At 56.1% G+C, this 25,694-nt stretch overlaps 2 protein-coding genes across 3 annotated transcripts; one reads left to right on the forward strand and one right to left on the reverse strand.

Moving 5' to 3' along the window:
• The first annotated feature begins 331 nt into the window (after positions 1 to 331).
• LOC119095326 (cryptochrome-1) lies at positions 332 to 19,030 on the forward strand. 2 transcript variants are annotated; one of them, XM_037218181.1, is made up of 12 exons: positions 332 to 363; positions 2,837 to 3,018; positions 5,962 to 6,134; positions 6,627 to 6,788; positions 7,266 to 7,376; positions 10,329 to 10,570; positions 11,680 to 11,812; positions 13,030 to 13,152; positions 13,939 to 14,028; positions 15,652 to 15,809; positions 16,188 to 16,344; positions 16,704 to 19,030. In XM_037218181.1, the coding sequence occupies exons 2-12, from the start codon at positions 2,889 to 2,891 to the stop codon at positions 16,830 to 16,832; spliced, it is 1,608 nt and encodes a 535-aa protein (XP_037074076.1). In that variant the 5' UTR covers positions 332 to 363; positions 2,837 to 2,888; the 3' UTR covers positions 16,833 to 19,030. The 2 variants fall into 2 exon arrangements, with proteins under 2 accessions (XP_037074076.1, XP_037074077.1); XM_037218182.1 differs by lacking the exon at positions 332 to 363 and adding an exon at positions 685 to 740.
• Positions 19,031 to 20,816: 1,786 nt separating this feature from the next.
• LOC119095676 (dynein assembly factor 5, axonemal) lies at positions 20,817 to 25,416 on the reverse strand. Its single transcript, XM_037218532.1, has 6 exons — positions 25,334 to 25,416; positions 24,182 to 24,337; positions 22,289 to 22,408; positions 21,470 to 21,661; positions 21,006 to 21,114; positions 20,817 to 20,826 (listed from the first exon to the last, which is right to left on the reverse strand). The coding sequence occupies exons 2-6, from the start codon at positions 24,327 to 24,329 to the stop codon at positions 20,817 to 20,819; spliced, it is 579 nt and encodes a 192-aa protein (XP_037074427.1). The 5' UTR covers positions 24,330 to 24,337; positions 25,334 to 25,416.
• Between the last annotated feature and the right edge of the window lie 278 nt (positions 25,417 to 25,694).

The following is a 25,694-nucleotide window of genomic DNA, read 5'->3' on the forward strand; positions in this document are numbered from 1 at the left end:
CATTTTCATGACACCCTAAAACAATGCAGAGCGACTACTTAAAAAATAAACGCGCACATACGAACCGGCAGCGCTTACCAATCGCACGATGTGCGCAGCTTTACACTACGCGTTAACGGATGTATTAGCTGCTGCTTCCACCACTAGGTCGCAAATAATTTCCATGTCATCTAGTATATTTTAGCATTCTTCTGAATAACTCGTTACATTATGATACTACTAAAAATTATTGTATAGAAATTTTGATGAGATTTTACCATTTAACTTACAACTTTATAACGAATAGATTGTACTCTGGTGGCGAAAATAAAAACTATTCTTACTCAGTGAAGTGCACCGCGAGGCCCGCGTAAGGGTAGCCAGGTAAGCGTAGTTGCGGGTGTTAGTTGCTCGTGTTCGATGTGAATTGATGAATTTACAACGTTATAACTACAACGAGGAATGATAAATGATTGTTGACTGACACGGGAAAACGCAATATGATTATTCTTGGCATAGGCCCACCTCGTACTTTGCGCGTGTTGTGTTGAGTGTTGTGATTATCAGTTTCACAGTCATTGGTATTTTGGGAGTTAATGCTCCATTCCTTTATGAAAATCATGCAGATGCCAGTCAGCAAACCACGTCATCAACATGGACAGTTTGCTTGAACTAGGTTTTATTCTTCAACATGCAGGATCCTGTCTTGATTTAGTTGGAGCCGTGGTTAAAGTGGCCACCTGATCAACACCCATGCTGCGGTGGGTTTTAGTCGCCTTAGTTGTTTGCCACTTTTTTGGCTTGGATGGCCTGCTGTTGATGGCAGTGGTCATGCCTGCATGACAGGGCAGTGATCATGTAGTGTCCCTCAGATTTGTGGCTCTGCATCCTGCCAAGCCATTTTGCTCAAGGGGAGATCCAGAATACTGCCTGTGTTGTGGGTGGGTGTGTATGAAGGGTGCCTGTTAGTAACTCTGGCCTGGTAGGCTTAAATCTAAGGTTTCCAGATTTTCACAGCTCTTCAGACCTTGCTTTGCTATACCTCCAGGGTTGTTTTGAAACATGCTTCTGTTGGTTGCATCTGCCTATGTTTTATTGAATATTCAGAACTGTGAGAAGAATAGCCTAACAGGGACTATTTGGAGACATTGCCCATTTTTACCTATTGTGTCTACCCCATAATTTAAAAATTCAAATGAAAACAGAATAAAAATAAAATAAAAATAAAATTTAATAATATAATAATAATAAAATTTAAATTAAAATAAAATAAAGGCATTTGGCTCTTTTTTGGCATTATGTGCCCGGAGGTCTTATCCCGTATACTGAGTTATTGACCTTTGATATACCATAAAAGGCTGTTGAAAGGACAATTAAGTGAACACATTGCTTATAATAAAAGTACTTGATGCTTCAAGCCACTCACATTATTTTTCCTTGATACGCTTTCCTTTTATGTTTGGCATAAAAATTTCAAAAGAAGCATGACATGCCTTGGCTTAATAGTAATATTAGGTCTTATACAGGAAACAAACAAATCTGTAGTATAATAGGAAGAATAGGTCTGATTAAGATATGTGATGTGCCAAGTGATCATCAAAATATGTGATGAGAATGCTCATTGCTTAATAGCAGGTCTTGAACATGGTTTTTATTGACTCCTGATCAATTCTGGTGCTCAGTGTTGATTATGATCAGCATGCTGTTCATTTCAAGGTTTAAGGCTCTCAGCCAGTGAAAACCTCCTGTCTTAGAATGCTTGCAGTAAGCAATCGTGCTTTCCACCATGGCACTCAGGGAGTAGTTACTTTTGTGATTAGACCCAAAAATCTAATCTCAGTTGCAGATAACTGCTTTTTTTCTATCCCTTCTTTAGCTGATGAGATCAAGCCTGGTCCTTATGATATCTGTACTGGACAGGTAGTGTTTGAATGCAGCTTATTTCAGAGGAAGGTTATTCCCACCATTGTTTGCTTGCGTCTTCCATTCAGACCCCAGCTGCCCAGGCTGTGGGGTGCCCATCATCACTAAGTTTTCACACTTAAAACAGGTTGATTATATATTGGTAGGAGAAAAGACCAGAGCATAGGATGTGGAAGTGCTGGTGATTGCAGTATGCTGTAGGACACACAGGGCCCATGGTATGGCAGGTTTGAAGGCAAAGGTTCGTCTGGAGAAGTTTGTAATAGTAAAAGGTTTGTTTTTGTATTGTTCTCTGTAAATCTTTCAGTCCAGAAATATTGCTACCAGTAACATAAGAGACACTTCCTTTAATGTGTTTGACATTGAAGGAAGTGTTCCACATTTCTAGGAGGGTGAACTGAAAGAGCTATGTTTAAGACTTCTCAAGGCAAGTCATAGCTCTACCCTTCTTAGGACCTAATCTGCTCTAGTTCCTGAGCTACACACCAGTGAAAATTGGGAGAGTATTTCAAGGTCACCTTGGCACTCATGATGTCATGATAACATTACTCAAATTCTGCCAATTCATGAGCCATGTAGCAATCAAGGTCAAGAGGAATAGAATGGTTGAGTTGCTTATACCTGGCATTCATGAGCACAATTTACAGATATAGCAGCCATTGATTGGCTCACAATCAATGTTGTGCAAGGTATCATGATGAAATCGGTCAATGATGTATTGAGGAGCATATTTATTAAACACAAAAATTTTGTTGTCTAGAGCAGTCTTCTGCTTAAAAGTGTGCCAATAGATATAAGTGAGCTTGGTTCATCATATCTTATGCTTGCTTCAAGATCTGCAAATATGAAACATCCACATTTTGTACATCTCATGTACATTTCCTTGAGGTGGTTGTTTGTTTTCAAATCGTCTAACAGTTTAACACTATTTCAGGTGATCAGCACCATCTACACCTGGTTTCACATTGAAGCAACCAGAGATAGAGATGACGAAAACAGTCGGAGTTCACTGGTTCCGACATGGACTTCGTCTCCATGACAACCCAGCCCTCGCGGAGTTGTTGGCTACTTGTAGTGAGGTGTACCTGATATTTATCTTCGATGGAGAAAGTGGAGGTAAAGGTGCATGTGGTTATAGTCTTAGTGTGAGTAAGGGTTTTCATGTACCTGTTTGTATTGCCCCTTACCCCACACTTGAATGCCCGAACAAATGTAATCCATTCAGCGTTACAAATGTACTTTTATGCCATAGTTTGCAGAGAACTATATCCCTCAGACTGCAAGGCGAATTATCTGTGAGTGGTGGGCAACTGGGGGGGGGGGGGGGGGGGGGGGGGGGCAACGTATTAAGCGCGCAGCAGGCTACCCATGCACCTCTGTTCTATGACACGATATTTGCAGTGAACATTTCACTGTGCTCAAAGGTAAGTACTGCCGTCGATTAAGTATCAAACAAAACCAATTGTATGCAAGGCCGCGACAAGAAATGCCGCAGCATTCCAATGGAATGCGATGGCTTTCATTTTTATCTGACGCACGGTCGCTGTTATGGGTGCTGACCTTTGATGTCGGTGCGCCCTAAAGCTTCAAATGATCATCGTCCCATTCAGAACCCCGGAGTAAGTAACTGAGTTTTTACAACAGCAAATGCCAGTTTTCCGCACTGAAAAGACCTGCCATTGAGTTGAATGCCATTGAACTGCCATTCCACTCATGTACTAAGAAACGAACCACGAATGAAGTCGCAGCCTCAGCCTGTCTTGACACGCGCCCGGGTGGCCGGCTAGATACCCTTCTTCCGGGTGGGGGTGGGGGGCAATTTGACCCCCCTGAGATCTCGGGAACTAAGAAAGCTAGAGACACCAAATTTGCAGGGTGTCTCGACCTGCACGTGAACTCACTTAGGTCAAATTTTGAGCTCCCTAGGCCATGACCTTCATGTCAAATAGTGTCAAACGAGGTCAAATTCTATGTTAGTCACGAAAGTACCCCAGAACGTAGGAAACTGTTTCTAAGCAAAAGTTCAAAGGCCCATTTGAAGTCGGTGACCTTTTATGACCTTTTGAAGGTCATGGTGACCAAAACCATACAAGACTTCTCTGAGTTTTGCATATGAGTAATCAACAAAGATTATGCTGGGCAATTTGTTCATAAAACGAAATGTCGACCCGGGTCATCTTAGGCCAACGACCTTTTCTGACTTCTAAGAAGTCAATGGAAGATGTATGATGCGGTTCTTGTTGTCAATAAATTCGAAATGAGCACCACAAACTATCCCATACAGCAAGCCCCAAAGTAATCAATCAAATTGGCTGTGACCTTGGTCTGACTTCCATACCTGGCCTTAGGTGATTTTAATTTGCTCATTCAATATTGATTGTGCCTAAGAAGGCATACCAGAGATGTATGGCTTCGTCAAACACTCCGTTATTGTATCAGATTGGACGATTCCCTAGAAATTGCCTCCGCTGAAAGCATGGCCTGACTTTGACCTGCCATAGGTCAGCAACCTTACCAGGTACATCTAAATTTGTATGTCACATGATCCGGTATTCGGTTGTCTACAGCTAAGCCAATTTTGGCGCGGCTGCGCCGCGCCGTTCGGAAACCATTCTGAAAAACCCTCGGGGGGGGGGGGGGTCAATTTGAGCTCCCCACACCCGGGCGCGTATTAATGTCAGTTAAGCATGGCTTCAACAACCTGCTGAACCAAGCTGTGAGGGAGTAGATCTTCGCCACCACTGATTGTACCACCACACAGTTTTCAACGACATGTAGCTTGTACTGCAGTATTGCAATGCCTCATGCCATTTCTCAAATGTCATGTCCCACATGGCATGACCTACAGGTCATCCTACATGGAATGTCCCACATATGCCCCACATGTCATCTTCCACATGTCATGTCCTACATGTCATGTCCCATACGCCATCCCACATGTCATGTCCCACATATCCCGTACCGCATGTTATGTCCCACATGCCATATCCCACATGTCATGTCCCACATGACACGTCCCACACATCTTACCATGTCAGTCTTGCAATGACTGTCATGTCAAACGTTCAATTTAATAACTGGCAAGCTGAAAAAGGCGGTTTAAAACCAGTGCCTGACCTCGGTTACCCCGTCTCACACCGCGTCGAGACCAACATCGTTTGCTAGTGTGGCGGACAGACAGTGGGCTTAACAAGCGTGTTTGTCGGTGCTTGGAACCTGCCGCACGCACATCGTTTCCACGCAAACCATTGGTCCACCGGTTTTGGGACGTTTTTAGGGTCGGTATCAGATATCGCCACATCGACAACCAGGACCGATGAAGGCCAAAAAACCTGCTTAAGGTGGCATGCTTATAATCCGTGCTTACATGAGTTCCCGAAGACGAGAGCTCCACTCTCTTAGAATTCGGTACAACAGGCGTGAGTTAACACTCAGCTCGGTAACCGTTGTCACATCGCCTATTCTACAGGGTGATATACATCCTGGTTTATATCAACGTGTTCGAGACGATCTGCGATGTCGGTTCTTTTTTTGTATTCTTGTGTCATAGTTATTGAGGTTTTGGTATTTGTAATATTTGAGTTGTGTTGTCATCACACATGATGTAGTGTGGGTGACAGCTCATGAGAACTAGCTCACCACATGCAAGTCAAAACGGAAATAACGTTCCATCACCTCATGTGTCTCGATTTTTAAATAAACAAGCTGTGCGGTCCATTGTTTACACGAGCCCCGAGTGCGTTGGGCAATGGGCGTATGTACGCCTTGACGTCATATCGAATCATAATAACTTCCACGAGTTAATCGTATGGTGTCACTTCAGGATTTTTCATGGATGGAAGTAACGTGATGCCTTGTATTTGAAATTGTGTGCATGCATATATTGCTCTAAGTGCTGCACAATGGGCGTTTCATCGCTGTTCGACGTCTGCACACTAAGTGTCGCGTCGCGATGTTGCCGTTCGACATCCGCACACCAAGCAGCGAGTCGCAAGCATGGGTGGCAGACACGTCCCACCGCGGCCACCTCAGCGCGCTGAGCTGTGAGAGGGTCCTCAGGCACGCGACTGATCGGATACAATCGGCTCAAGTTCCTGCTGGAGTCGCTGGAGGACCTGGACGACCAGCTGGCGGCGTACGGCGGCCGCCTGGTGACGGCGCGCGGCGACCCCGTGGACGTGCTGAACATGTTCAGGGCCGACTACGGCATGACCCACCTGAGCTTCGAGCAGGTCAGCCCCGGCCCCGGCCCCGGCCCCGGACTTGGACGGCGTTCTGAGTGGCTCGCGCGGCACGGCGGGGTGCGTGTCTCGGTGGTTCCAAGGCGAGTGCGGTTTTGCTGTGCCGTGGTTACGCCGTCTGAAGCGATTTTTCAAGTATTTGTCGAAGCTTCAATTGATAGATTGATGGGATCAGCGTCCCCGCGAGGAAGGGCTGGTCGCATGAATCTTAACCTCGCTTCCCAGCCGTGAAATGCCGGGTCAACGGCATTGCAGCGAAAGCCCAATGTGCCGCAATGCTCGGCACGGTCCATCCTGTCCTCTAACGTCGCCCCACGCTAAGCGCGACCGATTACGGGCGCTGACGTTTTGTGGACGCGAGAAACCCCTCGCGGCTCACGTGTGTGTGTGACGGCCGGCTTGCGCCGCCGCGCCCCCCCCCCCCCCCTTCCCCCTCCTTTCCCCTCCGCCTGCGGCCAGATGACGCCCGCACGCGCTCCGCAGGACTGCGAGCCGGTGTGGCGGTCGCGCGACGACCGCGTTCGCGCCTGGTGCCAGCAGCACGGCGTCGACGTCATCGAGCGCATCTCGCACACGCTCTGGGACCCGGCCGAGGTGATCGCGGCCAACGACGGCCAGCCGCCGCTCACGTTCGCCATGTTCCACGTGAGTGGCGTCGGGAGAGGACCGCCCGGCCCGGCGGCGGCGCCGTGCGGTCCGGCGGTGGCGGGGCACACGTGAGTGGCGGCGGGAGAGGACCGCCCGGCCCGGCGACGGCGTCGTTCGGTCCGGCGGGGCACACGTCGGCTCGCGGGGCCGCGCCGGCCGAGGCCTCCCTCCGGGTTACCGACCGAGCGCGCCGCCGGACTGGGAGGCCGTTTTTGAGCCGCTCGCTCGACACTCGCCCACAGCCCGGGGGACTGATGGTACGGTTTTGGTAGCACTGAGTTGGCTGCATGATAAGATCGATAGTAGTCCGCCGTGAACCCTGCTTTTTATCGCCGCGCCGCCGGCCGTGCGTTGTCCGGCGCCGTCGGTGACACCGCGGCGGATCTGCTGTTCGCTCTACTCTGTACTCTGACCCGTTACCGCCTGACATTCACCCTACTCTGACCCTGACGTCGCACCCCGTGTCGACCGCAGCAAGTCGCCATGTCGATCGGCCTGCCGCCGCCGCCGGTGCCGTGGACGCCGCTCGACGCGCGCCAGCTGCCGCGCCTGGACGTCGACCGGCCCCACGGACACCCGGTCGAGGTCAGTGGAGCCGCGCCGGCTGCGTTGACCCGGCCGCAGGCGGGCTTGTACTCACGTGGTGTGAGCTGACTGATGTTGAAGTTCTGTGGACTGCCGTCCAAAGGTAAAAAGGTCTAAGGGCCATTGGTTTGCATAACACTTAGGCCTTTTTGCCTGAAGACAGCAGTGTATACTTGGAACCCCTTATTATCAAAGAAAGCCTGTTTTGTAAGATCCTTTTTCCTTCGGTGTTTTGAGTTCGGTCAAACGACCGCATTGGACAATCACTGAAATGTATTACGATAATAGTTGACCTTGTCAGCAGAGCTCAGTCACTCGTGACCGCGAGGACTGCTGGTAACGCTGGCTGTGCCCACGTGCGAGGCCGCAGTCCAAGCGAGCTCCACTTGAGATGCGCACATCTTTTTAACTCGGGCGAACCGGCATAGGCACCGCTCTTTCAAGGCCATCGTCATTGGGGCTTTACGACGCACTCAGCTGTGAGGCTATATGACGTCGCCTGCCTTCCATCCTGGCAGGAAGGACGGGCACCACGGGGAATCGAACCCCGGACCTTTGGTTTCCCAGGCGCGTAGCGGTTACGCAGGCGCGTTAGCCACATCGAGCTTTTAGCAATTTAAAGCGCAAGCTCTGTAAAGGCTGTGTAATTCTACGACACCTGTGTAAACGTTTAAAGGCACGGACATGTTACCTGTTTCATAGCCCAGGCTTTTTCTGCAGCAGCGCAATATCACTGATACCTCTTCCCACATTTGATTAAACGTGGAAACACTGAAATTTCCAACTCGCAAAAATGTCAAGAACATGGATCGAAGCCGGGCCTGGATCTGACCGACCCGGTGTCGCTGCGACGCGACGTCAACGGATGTGAACGGAGGGGAAAAACAGGAAATCGTAATGGCGGGGGTGTGGGTTATTGTGGGCCGGAGGTCACGCGCCCTCGTGCTGTCGTTCGGGGAAGCTGACTGGACTGTTCCGCGTCTCCTGGATGGCTGGGACAGGAAAGTGATAAGACAACATGTCTGTTCCCGCTCTCAAAACGCGACTAAACAAAGCCCTGGCAACTGCCGATCCTGTAGTGTGACAACTGCCTCATATGAGCCGGTGCGGTTTGCGACGCGTAACTGGCTCGCCAGTAGGATGTCGCCGCATCTGTGTCACGGTGCTGGCCGCAGCCTTAGGTCGGGCTGGTCATGCTGTCGATAACTTCCGGCGACAGTCGGTGACTGGGGCAAGAGCAGCCGAATACGTAAAGCGTCCAGTCGATGTTATGTGCTGGGGTTCAGCAGAGCTGTAATGTGACCCGGTTTGGAAGCGGCGCTACGCCGCGGCTCAGTCGTCAGGGACTGTCGAACAACTCGCCAAATGAATCGCAGCATCCTTGACTTAACGGGGACAACCAGTTCTGGTAGATGTTTGGGGGGAAGAGGGCGGGAGGCATGGCCCTCCTTTTTTTATTTACACTTGACAAGAGCCTTTTTGTGATGCGTAGGAAGAACAGACCGAGCGCACGGGTTTGGCCGTCCCACAGTTTGGGTCATTCCCGCGCCCTTTGCGCGCGCTTGTGAGTGACGCGCCTGGCATTGTTCCGTGCCAATTAGCTTTTTGCGGGCGAAGCCCAGCCGTATCGACCGGTGGGAAGTCCTGGCGGGGCTCCATGGCTTCAGCGGGACCTTGACCCGGAACGCATTCGCCCAGTAAACGGCAGCTGCCCTCCAGCGGCGAGAAGGCGTCCTCGGACGGCTAACAGTCGCCAAACTGACACCATGCGATGAGACAGCTGGGACGGACGTCGGCTCAGCGGGGGTGAGATCAAGTACAATGACATCAAGCTGAAACGACCCAGACAGCGGCCGTAGTGGTAACCAAGGCGACCCAAACCATGCCGGTCGTCCTGCAAGCTTTTTAGCCGGACAAAACAGGATTTGGATGCGTCCATCTGTGACGATCTAGTGGGGCGGGTAGTAGGGCGGACTTCGGTATTGATTCAGCAACCAGGATAGAGGGGACAAGAACGATCCGGACCGGTTTCATGTGATTGGCCTGCGAACGCTCTGCTACGTGAGGCGCCGAGGTTGGAAGGTGTAGCTTGTCGTTGCAACTTGTTGAATGGCTATATATATATATATATATATATATATATATATATATATATATATATATATATACATATATACATATATATACATATATATATATATATATATATATATATATATATATATACACCCCCACTCGCACCCCCCAAATGTAATCGCACTGGAGCCAAGCGAAAAAAGAATCCAAGTTTCCACTTGGTCGCCGTTGACACGGCAGCAAACTAACACAGGGCGGCGGCAGGCCTGTGCTGGGTTACGTCACGCTTTTGCGCTCATCTTTTTAGTTGCTTCCAGGTATGCACAGAGCCGAAGAACTCATTCAGGTCTCTAGGGAGCCCTTTTAAAACCCGAGGCAAACAGCTCCTTTGAGTTGTAAGCTTACTCCACGCTTGGCGGCGTCACATTTCACCTTTTTCGCATCCGCCAACGTTCTCGAACCTCCAGTTTTGTTTTCGTTGGAGCCGTGTCAACAGGCCATGTATGGGCCCCCGTCTCCCCGTCTTCCCATACGCTGTCTGCCCGGCACGTCGGTGCCCGGCACGTCTACCCGGCACGCCGTCTTATCCCATTGCTCCAGTGTCGCCGTCCGCTCTCCTTGCGTTTACCTCGTCCGATCGTCCCTGGCGTGACCTCGCCGCCCCCGCCCGGCCATGACCGGCTCCGGCGCGGTCCCGCTCTGACCTCGCCGCCCCGCCCGGCCCTGACCGGCTCCGGTGCGGTCCCGCTCTGACCCGCGCCCCCGCCCGGCCCTGACCGCTCCGGCGCGGTCCCCGCTGCTGACCTCGCCGTCCCCTCCCGGTCCCTGACCGGCTCCGAGCGCGGTCCCCGCTCTGACCGCGCCGCCCTCCGCCAGCTGTTCGCCCGCGTGCCGGCGGTGGCCGACCTGAAGCCGCTCCCGCCGCCGCCCGGCGAGCACCAGAAGAAGTACGTGGGCGGCGAGACGCGCGCCCTGCAGCTGCTGGGCGAGCGCATCGCCTACGAGGAGGCCGCTCTCAGCCGCGGCATCGTTATGCCCAACCAGTACAGCCCGGACCTGCTGGGGCCGCCGCGCAGCCTGTCCGCCTACCTGCGCCACGGCTGTCTGTCGGTGCGCAGGTGAGCGCCGGCGGCAGGTCGAGCGCCGCGCACAGTGCCGTGCGCAGGATCTTGTACTGTGTAGGCGACGCGCAGTACCGTGCGTTGAAACCCGCATAGTACGGTGCGCAGTAGGCATTATCGCGTGCCGTGCCGTACACAGCACCGGGAGCAGAACCATCCACTGGCGTGTGTGCACCAAACGAGGCCCGCCGCAGCGTTCCACACGGTACACAACGTCCTACGCAGTGCACAGCATCCTACGCATTGCACAGCATCCTACGCAGTGCACAGCATCATACACAGTAAACAGCATCCTACGCAGCACCTTAGGTAGAATCCTTACGAAGTATCTAGCACGGCACGCTGCAGGGGATCCATGTCTGCCTCATCATCCCCGTTGGTGAGATACAGGTATGCGGTGCGTACTGCGGATCAGCCGCTGCCGCCGTGTGGACTCGGTGCGGTGCCATGTGGGATCGGTGTGGTACCGTGTGGGTCGGTGTGGTGCTGTGTTGACTCAGTGTGGTACCGTGTTGACTTGGTGTGATGCTGTGTTGACTCGGTGTGGTGCCATCTGGGCTCGGTGTGGTGCCGTGTGGACTCGTTGTGGTGCCATGTGGGCTCGGTGTGGTGCCGTGTGGGCTCGGTTTGGCGCCATGTGGACTCGGTGTGGTACCGTGTTGATACGGTGTAATGCTGTGTTGACTCGGTGTGGTGCCATGCGGGCTCGGTGTGGTACCGTGTGGACTCGGTGTGGTACCATGTGGGCTCGGTGTGATGCCGTGTGGGCTCGGTGTGATGCTGTGTTGACTCGGTGTGGTGTCATGTGGGATCGGTGCGGTGCCGTGTGGACTCGGTATGGTACTATGTGGGCTCGGTGTGGTGCTGTGTTGACTCGATGTGGTGCCGTGTGGACTCGGTGTGGTGCCGTGTTGACTCGGTGTGGTGCCGTGTGGACTCGGCGTGATGCTGTGTTGACTCGGTGTGGTGCTGTGTTGACTCGGTGTGGTGCCGTGTGGGCTCGGTGTGGTACCATGTGGGCTCGGCGTGATGCTGTGTTGACTCGGTGTGGCGCCGCGTGGTCTCCATGTATACGGCGGTGTGACCTGTGCCCGTGCCGCCGGCAGGATGTACCACATGATCCAGAAGGTGTTCCAGTCCAGCACCAGCGCCCACAGCCACTCGCTGAGCATCTGCGTACAGCTTGTTTGGCGCGAATTCTTCTACACCATGTCGGTGCACAACCCGTACTTCGATCTGGTGAGCATGGGCTGCATGTGATCTCTGTTGAGAACCGCTGCCTGTCATGAATAGGTCAGTTCTATGTGATCTCTGTTGAGAACCGCTGCCTGTCATGAATAGGTTAGTTCTATGTGATCTCCGTTGAGAACCACTGCCTGTCATCACGTAGGTCAGCACGGGTTCTTCCTTATTTTCTTCATGCGGAGCTCCTATAGTGACCAGACCAGGTGAACACGAACTGTTCAGCTATGTCTGGTTGTTAGAATAGCAACATTTTGCATTGGGATGTTACAGTTTTATTTCAACTTGCATCTGGCTGAATAAAGTTTTTTCCTTACAGGGCCTTGGTTCATTCCACTATAATAAAAATGACAATCCACGCCTGTGCATTGTTTGTGGGACAGCTCTCACATAGAACGCTTTTTAGCACATTTTGTGCACTTGAATTTTGCTTTTACGCTGAATCCTCTAAAGGCGTGGTGCTCCCAACACGTCGGTCCACCTTTTTCTGATTTCCCTAAATACCACATTTCTGCTCCACTCTCCCTTCAAGCGAAAACAATTTAAATCGTTAATCGAATGGCACAGTGAGTAAAACAAAGTACATGGATACGGGGTAGTTCACCGATGCTCTTACTCTGTCTTGATGGTCGACAAATGCATTGCCGAACGGGTATATTAAGTCCCCGCTGTCACCCGATGTGAAGCACACATTCGCACATTTGCAATGAACACCATATATCCTTTTTTTGTTTTGCATCCAATCGTTCGGTCATGCGTACACGTTTCAGGTCCCTTTGCTGAATCATGGCCCTGATAAATCCCCAACAGATGGCGCAGTTTTTCCGCACTCCTGCCTGCCTCTCCTCCGACCTCGCATAACTTGTTTTTGTCCTCGCCTGAACCAACTGGTTATTCAGGCTTGTACCCTTTGGCAAGATCTCGGGTTGGCTTGGGTTTCCTTCCCTGAAGTGTTTGGAGTCTCCCAAACGTGTCTTGTGATATATATCTGTATATATATATATATATATATATATATATATATATATATATATATTTACATATGATGTGTGATTTATATCTATGTGATATTATATATATATATATATATATATATATATATATATATATATGTATAATTAAAGGCATGCACATACATATAGCCACACGCCCGCACTGGCGCCATCCAGACGGTGACGCCGTGTTTCGGCGCCCCTCGGCCGTGACGTCACCAGATGGAGCCGAACCCGGTGTGCCTCAACATCGGCTGGCGGACGGACGAGCGTCAGCTGGAGCTGTGGGCCCACGGCCAGACCGGCTACCCGTTCATCGACGCCGCCATGCGCCAGCTGCGGCAGGTGGGCCCCGGCGGGCGCCCGCGCTGCCAACGTCGTAGTTGCAAGCTTTGGAATTAGCACGGCCCCCTACAGACCATCCGACGTCAGTCCGGGTCCGGTCCGGAGCGGACCAGACCACAGATCACCGGCAGGCCAGAAAGCACACAGGTTTGCTCGACCATGCCCGGACGGCGTGCCCGCCAGCAAATACTGACGGCGCCAGCACCAGTGTGCGTCAGAGCCCACACAACCGCACTATCTAATTCTATATATATATATATATATATATATATATATATATATATATTCATATATAGGCAGGCAGGATAATATATTGGGATGTCGACATCTTGCCGGCCGCCGCCGCCGGCCGCCGCCCGGCCGGCGGCGGCACCGCGGTGGCCCCTCCTCACTATCCGCTGCGTGTGTGAAGTTACCCCCCCCCCCCCTCCTCACGCCCTCCGAAGCGTACGTTTGGCACCGCCCGAGCGCGGTTGTGCGGGCTCTGACGCACACTGGTGCTGGCGCCGTCAGTATTTGCAGGTCCTTGACGCTGCTCTGCCCCGATGGTTGGGAGCAAGCTCCATAGGCCGTTGCGTTGCTTTTGGAGCAGGCTCACATTACGCTGTGACCCGTCCCCAAACCGTGGCGTCCTCTGCCGCGGTGCTGATGCGTGGCCAGAGGCGCTACATACCGCCCGGGCGTGGCCAGTCTCGCAGCGCATGCGCTGGGTGGTGACCTGGCCCGGCTGGGCGGCTCCACCGCCGGCGGCGCCGCGCGCTGACCTCGTCATGCGCCGGCCGGCAGGAGGGCTGGATCCACCACGTGGCCCGGAACGCCACCAGCTGCTTCCTGACGCGCGGCGACCTCTGGATCAACTGGGAGCACGGACGGCAGGTCAGTCTGCTCGGGCGGGGGCTCCGACCGGCCGTGGTCAGCTGACCCGACGCGGACTGGTCTGGTATGGTCTGGCTGGTCTGATCTGGTCTGGTCCGGTCTGGCCTAGTCTAGTCTCGCCTGATCTAGTCTAGTCTAGTCTGACCTGGTCTGGTCTGGCCTGCCTGGCCTGGCCCAGCCCAGTCTGGTAGGGTCTGGTTTAGTCTGGCCTTGTCCGGTCCGGTTTGGTCGGGCAGACGGTCCGCCGGCGACCCTGTGTGGTCTCTGGCCCGCCAGTGATCCGTGGTCTGGTCTGCCTCGGACCGGACCGGACTGATCATCGGATGGTCTGTAGGGGGCCGCGCTAATTCCAAAGCTTGCAACTACGACGTCTGTGATGATGACGCCCAGATAGATCGTCGGTGACGCAGAAACGGGGAGACAAACCACGGTTTGTTTGGCTCTTCAGATGGTACTTCAGTATAGGGCCAGGCGTTGAGATCAGCTGACTGTTGTATCGTATAGTGTACCGAACTAGATTTGTTCTTTTTAGCATCGCACAGCCTTGTTTCAGATAGCGCAGCATTCTGAGTATAATATAATTTTCCGAGTTTATAAAAGGTTTCGAACACCAGATGTTCACTGAATGCCGCACATAAAAACATTGAATTGACCTTAACGGCGTGGTTTCGCTGAAAGGCAGGTTCATCTTGCTATCATCAGCAAATTGTTTGACCTTGCTGCAACGTGTGTGGAGGCACCAATCGTCCGCGCAGTATCGCAGGAACGAACTAGCCACATAGATCTGAATGTCTTGCCGGTCTTTTGACGAATGGAGACTGTATGGTTACGATCGAGGCCTTCGTTGTACATTGAAGTGAGGCTTCAGATAAAAATTCACAATATCTGCGCCCGTCACAGGGTGACGGAAGCTATCCAATCAAGCTCCACACCGAAATTATTGCATTTCCGTGACGATCACGGGTCACCGTCGGCGGCTCGGGGGGTGGCATGTATCCACCCATCCACGTCCGCAGTGATGATCACGGTGACACCGTCGGCGACTGGGGTGATGTGATACCACACCCTTGACGTCCCCAGTGATGATCACGTGACGTCGGCCGGCTCGGGGGGTGACATGATCCCACCCCTCCACGTCACCAGCTGTGATCACGTGACACCGTCGGCCGACTTTGTCCGGCTGACATGATCCACCCCTCCACGTCACCAGCTGTTATCCCGTGACACCGTCGGCGACTTTGCCGGCTGACGTGATCCACCCCTCCACGTCACCAGCTGTGATCACGTGACACCGTCGGCGACTTTGCCGGCTGACATGATCCACCCCTCCACGTCACCAGCGGTGATCACGTGACACCGTCGGCGACTTTGCCGGCTGACATGATCCACCCCTCCACGTCACCAGCTGTGATCACGTGACACCGTCGGCGACTTTAGGTGATGTGATCCACCCCTCCACGTCACCAGCTCTGATCATGTGACACCGCCGGCGACTTTGCCGGCTGACATGATCCACCCTTCCACGTCACCAGCTGTGATCCCGTGACACCGCCGGCGACTTTGCCGGCTGACATGATCCACCCCTCCACGTCACCAGTGTCCTGACGCGCTGTCGGCCCGCAGATGTTTGACGAGTACCTGCTGGACGCCGACTGGTCAGTGAACGCCGGCAACTGGATGTGGGTCTCCTCGTCGGCGTTCGAGAAGTTCCTCGACTCGTCCGACATCATCTCGCCGGTCAGCTACGGCCGCCTGTTCGAGCCCACCGGCGAGTACATCAGGTACGCGGCCCGACCGAGCGCGCCGCCTGCGGCGGTGGTGGTGTCTGCGCGCGCCCGCTGTACTGGTCAGGGCCGCGGCACGTCGCGACGGTGGCGGCGTGGTGGGCACGTGACCTGCGGTTACGGACGGGGCGCGGGTCCGTGGCCGCACCGTCACAGGTGGGGCGCCTCCAGGATTCAACAAGGCTCGCTTTCAGAACTCCATGGGACTCGCTTTCAGGCCTCAACAGAAACCGTCTTGGGGTGAACAAGACTGGCCTTCAGGAGAGCTCAACAGGACCCGCTCTGAGGGCCGTTCAGGGCCCGACACCGGCGGCCGGCGGAGTCCGTCCGGCCGCGGCGCCGGGTCCGCAGCTGACCGGCCGGCTCCGCCTGCAGGCGCTACGTGCCGGAGCTGCGCCGCATGCCCACACAGTACATCTTCTCGCCATGGGAGGCGCCACTGGAGGTGCAGCGCGAGGCCGGCTGTGTCGTCGGCGAGGACTACCCGTGCCGCATGGTGGACCACAAGGTGGCGTCGCGTCATAACCGCAAGGTGAGCCGACTGTGGCGGCGGTCGCTGTGGGCCGTGATTGGCTGTCTGTCGGCGGACGGGGTGACACCTGGCGGCGGTGTGACGGGTCGGACGGGTGGGCTGCGGTCCGCGGCGGGATGCCTGATCTGGGGTCCGGCGCCAGACAGAACGTGGGCGACTTCACTCGGGCTCGGACGAAAGCCACATGGACTGTCATCTGACGCGGCACGCTGGGAGCCAACCCAGCGCTGCTCAGGCCCGGCGCGCGGTCGATGCGGCTGGGCGGCGGTCGACCGCGTTGTTTCGCTCCAGCGCGACGGCGCGATTCTCGCCGCTGACACCCCACCCTCGCCCGCGCTAACGCCCCCGTCGTCCGGCAGAAAATGGCGAGCATCGCCAGGCGGCTGGGCGCCTGTCCGCCCCACTGCATGCCCAGCTGTAACGCCGAAGTCAAACACTTCTTCGGCTTACCCGGCGCCGACCTGGAGAGCGCTCTGGCGCAGCGCTAGCGGCCGCGCGGCGGCCGGCGGACGCAGCGGCTGGCCTTCACCGGCTACCCCGTCCGGAGGAGAGGCTGTCTTACAGGTTGTCATTGCTGGGCGTGCAGTCAGGGGCCAGTGCCCGCCTTGCTGATGAGGCCTTATGGCTCAGCAGGGACGGCGCGATAGTTTAGCTAGACGGCGTTGATGATGGTTCCCCACGTAGCTGTAGTGGGTTACGTGCAGTAGATAGACGCTGGTTCAGCGTGGGAACACGACGAGTAAGAAATAAGAACGCTAGGCTCTATATTCAAATATAAAGGCTAGGTAGGCTAGGGCAGGCTAGATGGTCTGTGCCATCGTACCATATGTTTACGAATTATGGGTACCCATTGGTCTCACATATAACGACGCTTATCCATGAGGTTGGTCTTCATTATATCAGAGTGTGCATACTTGTTGCCGTGCCGTCAACGTATTACGGTCGCGCTTAAAGCCCGGGACTCGGGGTGCAATGTCAGCGTGTCGGATGCGGTTTTCCGCTTTGAGTTGGAGTATTCTGACGCATTCCGGCTAGCATCAGCCGCCGGAGCGCGCCGGCACGGGCGGCCGTGCGATCCGACTGTTCCGCCGGAGAATCTCGCAGGCTCGCGGAAGCCTTCAGATGGTGGCGACCGCCCGGACGTGGGAGGGAGAGACGGTTGGGTCGCGCTCGAGGGAGGGCCCCGCTGGTTGTGAGTTGGCGTCGGTGCGGTGCGGGCTGCGGGGCAAGATAAGTTGCACGCCATTTATGTCGCCTCGTTTGGTGGATTAGCTGGGCGGTGTTATCCGTTGTGTTAGCGATGTGTTTAAAGGGAATGGCTTACCTTTGCATGGGGTTGTGAACTAAAATAGTCAGATTATAGCGAGCAAAGAATATGCTTAACTATAATCCGGGTGGGGCGAAGAACGCCACATGTGACCTCAAATCCAACTTACATTTTGTAAGTTTTAATAGTTTTCAACCATTTCATACCGGGCTGTAGACAGAGATGTGACAAGATCGGAAATGACATTGTCAACGGTCTGATTTTCAACCTCTGCTACCGGCGGTGATTGGCTGAATGTAACGCCCCTGCGCAGTGACGCAATATGGCCGACTGGCTTCTGGACACATTTCGCACTTCAAGAACTTTTCGACAGCAAGAGGTGACCATATTTAATGGATGCTTTCCGACCATGCTTTGTCCTCCGAAGGCGCAGTGGTGAGCCGTTTGTGTCAAGGCCGCAAATGCGCCATAGGCCCGCGAGCTGGTCGTCTTGTCGTTGTCTGCATGTCGTGTTTCGTGTCGTGCAATGTTCTGCTGAGTCCCGGCTGCATGCTGCCGTGCAACGCGCCGTACCCTCACTTGATTGGTTCCTAAGCCGGCGCCGCGACCACGATTGCCGTGTCGCGGCGTCTGATGCTGTTCAGCGCCGGGTCTGCCCAGTCCGCGAGCAGGGGGATGGTCTGCTACTTAGTGTCAAAGGTCGCGGCAGCGGAAGTGTCATCTCCCTGTCCGTTGTCCCGGGCTGGGGCAGCGCCAGGTTGTCACGTTCTCCCCCTGCCGACAGGGGTGAGTTGCCTGCCGTGGTGACTCGGTCCGTGATGTAGTCAGTGTCGTCACTAGGTACAACGAGGTCCTCGGGAACAGGCGCGCGCAAGTCACGGAGTGCGTAAGCTTCGACCCGAGTCGTGAGTGCCTCAAACTGGAATGAACGCAAAAGTTTCAGGCCACGAGACTCTTACGCGTCACTCCCAGTTTGAGAGCCGCACTGATCGCGCCGAAATGCGGGCGACACCCGACTCGCGCCCCGTTGGATTCCCTCAAGCCTAATACCTGCTGTAGCGGGTTGCTTTACTTGTGAACCGAGGTCTGATGTCTTCATGGTGTCCTTTCTCCGACCTCATTTACGCGCAGATATTGGTTTTGCGAGCGGCCGGTGGCTGATTTTGTGGCTTCCGTTATGGCAACCAGGTGCAGCAGAGATGTCGGACGTTTTGTTCGTTGCGCACCCGGGCTGAATGGCCGTGAGGCAAAGTGGACTGTGCGATACTTGGGCATCTTCCGGAGAAACATTCCTAGTCACGCCCCGCGGATAGTTTGGACATAGGAGCTATGAATCAATATTTTGTCATACACTCAGGAAGGAACGATAGTTGTTCATCGTGTACCTGTCATATCTGGGAAATATACGACGAGACGTGAGCTGGGCGTGTTTGCGTGCGCCGCCGCAGGCGGACAAGGCACCGCCCTACCGTGGGACGTCGGTCCTGAGCGGCGGCAGGGCCGCGACGGAGGGGCGGTCGCGGCAGCAACCAGCCAGCCGCAGCCGTGGGCCAGTCCAATCTCAGCACATGGGTTCACCCGAGCTTCGATGAAATCGCCTGTGCGCTGATTGCATCGTTGCTGACCGGCTCACAAAACTCGTCCCGTCCCACCGCACGCTGCTCCTCAGCACCTGCGGTCCACCATGGCCGCGGTCGTTGAATGCGCCCGCTCTGCGCTCGCTTGCTGCCGCTGCCGTCGCCAAGATCTGAACTCAGCTAGCGGGTCGTCCGCTAACCGTGTGTGCTCGCGTTGGCACAGTTTTTTTAAGCACTGTACATTTCGCGCACATTTATACATGCGCCATGCCTTGACGTACCCGGCATGTTGCCAAAACACATGGCCGGGGATGCACTTCAGACATGACTGGCATTTGGGCCCAGCGCGCAGCCTGGCTACGTTACCATCACCGAACCGGTCGGCACTGGTTTGTGAGGTCGCCCATCTCGCCAGGCGGCTCTCCCCTGGTCCGACGCGTCATCAAACGCACGCCGGCGCCACTACGGTCTGGACGCTGACTGTCACTAGTCTGGACGCTGACTGTCACTAGTCTGGACGCTGACTGCCACTAGTCTGGACGCTGGTTGTCACCAGTCAGGACGCTGACTGTCACTAGTCTGGACGCTGACTGTCACTAGTCTGGACGCCGCGGGGCCGGAGCGCTGGACGCCACTGAACAAGGCGGGACGCCTTGTTTGACGTACTGATCGCAGTATATGGAACAACCTAGGTGAATAAACCCGCTGGATACTGGGTTTATGGTATAAGTTTCACTGGCGGCAGGCGGTCACTGAAGTCATTGTGTGGGCGTTTATAGCCGACGCGGTTTTCAACGGCCGCAAAATAATTTCCTTCGCTGTGCATACGATACAAAGGATTCAATAGTAAAATTGCTGGTTCCGAATGTATGAATCATGTAATGCCCTAGCTTCGTTCAACACCACACATAACTACCCGAACACGACAAGGTGACCCCATGACTTACGTCTCTATCTTCAACTATCTGTTCCGTCTCTACCTCTCAACCCCACCTAGTCCGTGACGCAGTAAGCAGACCGCGCTGAAGACTCGGTGCTGCTTGAGACCCTGCAGCACGAGCAGAGAGCACTGTCGACAGATGGCCTTAGGGTTCTGGGCGCCGCCCAGGGGAGATCACGTTTTCACCTCGCCGAAGATCACGTCATCGCCTCGCAGATCACGTCATCGCCTCGCAGAAGGTCACGTCATCGCCTCGCAGGTCACGTCATCGCCTCGCCAAAGACCACGTCATCGCCTAACAGATCACGTCATCGCCTCGCAGGAGATTAAGTTACCACCTCGCAGGAGATCACGTCATCGCCTCGCAGGGGATTAAGTCATCACCTCGCAGGAGATCACGTCATCGCCTCGCAGATCACGTCATCGCCTCGCAGGTCACGTCATCACCTCGCAGATCACGGCATCGCCTCAGCGGCTCTGGGCTCACGAGCGGCGCCATCACCGGGTCTACTGAGGCGGCAGAGGGCGGCGCGCAGAGCCTGTCTGGACGGTGGCCGAAGCTCCGTAAGGTCACATCTGCTGTCTCCGAACACGAACCGCTCCACACGTGCTGTGAACCACTGCCTGGGTACTGCTGGCGGGCGTGGTGGGGGGGGGGGGGGGGGGGCTTGGCGGACTGCATGACCGACTACTGCCAACTGGAGCGGGTGACGGCCGAGGGTCGGAGGCGGTGACCGATGTGGAGTCGTTACGACGTTCTGGCGACCTGGGTCCGCTGCACTGCCAGTGCCGCGTCAACGGCCAGATGACCTGCATCGGAGCCGTGACCTTGTGACCTGACCCGGGTCAGCGGCCGCCGTCGGCCCGGGGGTCGAGCTGGCGCAGCAGCCGGTCGCAGCGGGTCGGACTGCGCTGGCGGTCTCGCTCCACGCTGGCCTGCTCGCACACGACGGCCGTGTTCAGATGGCCGGCCGCCAGCAGCGCCTCTGACGGACACACGCACAAGCGGTCAGACCGGAGGCCGTGACGGCGGAGCGGCTCCCCGGGTTCGGAGTCCGCTCAGTCCGCTCCAACGCGCTGGCCGTACCGCGGACACCTCCCCGCGTTACCAACGGGACACGCACGCAGTCCGCAGCGGCCGGCTCACTGCCAGGCATACGGTGTGAACCTCCCGCAGGCCTTCAACACAGGCACACACACGGACAGAGACAAGATATGTCCCAGCTTGCCACCAGCTCTCGTCCAGACCCGAGACTGGCCAGCGCCAGCGCCAGCCCCGCCGCCCGCCTGCGCCGCGCCCCAGCCTCGGCCGCGCTCCGGGGCGAGGCGCGGTCCACTCACCGTACACCCGCTCCTGCAGCGCCTCGTCCGTGTCGTCCAGGAACACCAGCAGCGTCCTGGCGAAGTGCTCGACGTGGCCGCGCCACTGCTCGCCGCTGTAGTCGGGCCCCAGCGCCGACACCAGCGCCGGGAACGTCGCGGCGGCCGTCTGGCGCACCTCGGCGTCGGTGTCGTCCAGTCGCTTCAGCAGCTCTGCGGTCACGCTGGTGACGTCACCTCCAAGTCACACCGGTGACGTCACTCGAGAGGTGTGACGTCACTCCGGAGGCGGGCACCCGCGCAGGGCGTCAGCGGGTGCTGAGCGGCAGGGAGCGCGCCGACGGTGGGACGCCACAGTGCGGTGAGCTCTGCAGCCAACAGTGGCTGCGCCGCACACCGCCAGAGGCCGGCACCGGCGGCGGCGGCTACCGTCTGTCACCAGTACTAGCCATGATATTCAGGTATGCTAAAAGACGTAAGAGTTGTCACATTTAAAACACAAGTGATGTGGCGGGTTGAAATAATATCAAATTTAAAGTATTTCCATGTACTGAGGCATTCAGTTTGTTAAGTAATACTATCGTAAAAATCAGCCTTACAAACGTTTTCGTCATTATTTCACACATTTGAAATCACCTAAAACTCGGGCATTGCAATATGTTGAAGGAAAACATTTTACTTCTCTTTAATTCAATTGTTCACCAAACATCACAGCAGGATATCGTTAGAAGCCCATGTTCTGCTACCACACCACCACCTATCGTCAATGTGACCCGGCGTACCGACCCCAGGCCCACGACCTCGGCGGGGAGAGCGGGAGAGCCGGCCGGCCGCGCGTACCTGTGACGCTGGTGTGCACCAGCTGCACGGGCAGCGTGCCGGGCTCCGGCAGATGGGACAGCGCTGACAGGCAGCGCAGAGCCAGCAGACGGGTCCGTCGGTCCTCCTCCTCCAGCAGACCTGGCGGAGAGAGACCAAGGGAGACGGTCAGGAGCGAGACCTGAGTAAGAGGCGGTCAGCAGCACACCTGGCGGCGGCAGACCGGGGGAGATGGTCAGGAGCGAGACCAGAGCGAGAGGCGGTCAGGAGCGAGACCAGAGCGAGAGGCGGTCAGGAGCGAGACCAGAGCAAGAGGCGGTCAGGAGTACACCTGGCGGCGGCAGACCGGGGAGACGGTCAGGAGCGAGACCAGAGCAAGAGGCGGTCAGGAGAACACCCGGCAGCGGCAGACCGAGGGAGAGGTCAGGAGCGAGACCAGAGCAAGAGGCGGTCAGGAGAACACCTGGCGGCGGCAGACCGGGGGAGACGGTCAGGAGCGAGACCAGAGCAAGAGGCGGTCAGGAGAACACCTGGCGGTGGCAGACCGAGGGAGAGGTCAGGAGCGAGACCAGAGCAAGAGGCGGTCAGGAGAACACCTGGCGGTGGCAGACCGAGGGAGACGGTCAGGAGCGAGACCAGAGCGAGAGGCGGTCAGGAGAACACCTGGCGGCGGCAGACCGGGGGAGACGGTCAGGAGCGAGACCAGAGCAAGAGGCGGTCAGGAGAACACCTGGCGGTGGCAGACCGAGGGAGAGGTCAGGAGCGAGACCAGAGCAAGAGGCGGTCAGGAGAACACCTGGCGGTGGCAGACCGAGGGAGACGGTCAGGAGCGAGACCAGAGCGAGAGGCGGTCAGGAGAACACCTGGCGGCGGCAGACCGGGGGAGACGGTCAGGAGCGAGACCAGAGCAAGAGGCGGTCAGGAGAACACCTGGCGGTGGCAGACCGAGGGAGAGGTCAGGAGCGAGACCAGAGCAAGAGGCGGTCAGGAGAACACCTGGCGGTGGCAGACCGAGGGAGACGGTCAGGAGCGAGACCAGAGCGAGAGGCGGTCAGGAGAACACCTGGCGGCGGCAGACCGAGGGAGACGGTCAGGAGCGAGACCAGAGCGAGAGTCAGGTTTGGAGAGGCGGTCAGCGGCAGACTTGACGGATTAAAGACGGTCAGGAGCGAGACCTGAGTAAGAGGCAGGAGTGGAGAAACGACCAGGAGCACACCTGGCGGCACAAGACGGAGGAAGATGTCTGGAGCGAGACTTGGGGCAGCCAGGAACAGACTGAGCTGAATGAACAGCAAATAGACGAAGTGTGCGCTACCGAAAAAAAAACAGTTGAACTGCCAGCGAAGACAAAAAGCCGACCAAACATAGCAAATAGTAAAATATGACGTGGAAACCAGGGATAACTTACAAAAAACTAAGGTCGCCACGGAGACGCCTACGAAAAGGCACAAAACAATGAATGTCGGAAGCAGCAAAACGTACAATGGAACAGTTCTTCGAAAACATCTATTCAGAATGGTTTGCAGGAATATCTGTGGACTCACGATACTGACTAAGGAGACCTAGAGAGCTATGAAGCTCGGATGTACCATACTGTGCTGTTGCGCTGTGACCTAAGATGCTAGCTCACCAGGGAAGTTGTCTTTTGGCCCTCACAGTCAGACGGCATTGCGGGAGTGTTTACTTTGCGCCGTAACTTGTCACGGCGCAGCCGCTGCGAGCCGGCTGGCCATCTTTTGTCAGTTATCAGCTGACCTTTCCATGCCCGTCGGCGCACATCATGCTGCTGCTCTGCGAGCCGTACCCAATGTTCCAGGGCGTCCCGCACCCAATGTCCCAAAGTTCTGCAGCTGATGGGCATGTTCGCAGTTATGTGAGCCAATCCTACCCCATATGCCCGTAATGTCCACATACCTGTAACCAAGGTGACAAGTTTCTCCAGATCTCCGGTGATGACACTAGCGGTGATCTCCGGTACTTTGAGTTCCGTGTGTAGGCACGAGATGGCAGCAGTGCGGATGGCCGCGTCAGATCGGCCCGGGTGCCAGACAATGCTGGGCATAACGATGTCTGAAATACAGAGTGCGGTTCCTTATCACTTAAATAAAATCATCAGAATCACCTCAGCCACCTCCGTACGGTTCAACCACACATCAGTGCGCAAGTAGTCTGGAGCATTCTGGTCATAATGGCCTTTGCACCAGCAAGTACATTTGTACAATATAGCACACTCGCAACATCCTAACCAGGCAACATCAACGTCATCCTATCCTAGCGCAACACTCCTCTCTCCTACTCCTCTCTCCTACCCCTCCCAACACTTCCACTCCCTGCTGCTGCTTCGGAGGGGCGAGCGACACTCCTACCTACATAATCTGCACCTTCGCAGCTCGACCAGCAACTCACCAAACCACCGCTATCACAAGCCCTGTGGAGCCAGTCCAACCAGTGACCCCGACCGCCGCGGACACGAGGCGGTCACAGCCTGTGGGGTGCCCTCACCTTGGGCCCCACCCCCACCTCGGTCGGCCCCTACCTTCGGTGATGACGCCCTCGTCCTCGGCCCCACCCCGCCTCCGTCTGCCCTTACCTTCGATGATGACGTCCTCGGCCCCACCCCAGCCTCCGTCGGCCCTTACCTTCGATGATGACGCCCCCGTCCTCGGCCCCACCCCGCCTCGGTAGGCCCCTACCTTCGGTGATGACGCCCCCGTCCTCGGCCCCAACCCGCCTCCGTCGGCCCCTACCTTCAGTGATGACGCCCCCGTCCTCGGTCCCACCCCGCCTCCGTCGGCCCCTACCTTCGGTGATGACGCCCCCGTCCTCGGCCCCACCCCGCATCCGTCGGCCCTTACCTTCGGTGATGACGCCCCCGTCCTCGGCCCCACCCAGCCTCCGTCGGCCCCTACCTTCGGTGATGGCGTCCCCGTCCTCGGTCCCACCCCGCCTCCGTCTGTCCTTACCTTCGGTGATGACGTCCTCGGCCCCACCCCAGCCTCCGTCGGCCCTTACCTTCGGTGATGACGCCCCGTCCTCGGCCCTACCCCCGCCTCCGTCGGCCCCTACCTTCGGTGACGCTGGCCAGCAGCGGCCGCACGGTGTCTGCCCCTGCGCCGCCCACCAGGCGACACAGCTGCGTCAGGCAGGTGAGCCGGAGCGGCGCCGGCCGGCCGGGCCGACAGCAGGCCGCCAGCACCGGCAGCGCCGGCCGCAGCAGCGTCGCCGCCACCGTCGCCGCGTCTGTCAGACAGCGCCGCACAGACCGGCGTCAGGACCGAACGGGGCGGAACGATGCACATTGGTGTCAGGTCAGATCAGGTCATGTCAGGTCAGGTTAGGGCAGGACAGGACAGGTCAGGTCAGGTCGGGTCAGGTCCGATCCGGTCAGCTGGGAACTCTGTGCAGCAACGGAACAAAGCAACCCGTA

The sequence above is a fragment of the Pollicipes pollicipes genome, unplaced genomic scaffold, assembly GCF_011947565.3.
Source record: "Pollicipes pollicipes isolate AB1234 unplaced genomic scaffold, Ppol_2.1 Scaffold_4219;HRSCAF=4965_pilon_pilon_pilon, whole genome shotgun sequence".
Lineage (NCBI taxonomy): Eukaryota > Metazoa > Arthropoda > Thecostraca > Pollicipedomorpha > Pollicipedidae > Pollicipes > Pollicipes pollicipes.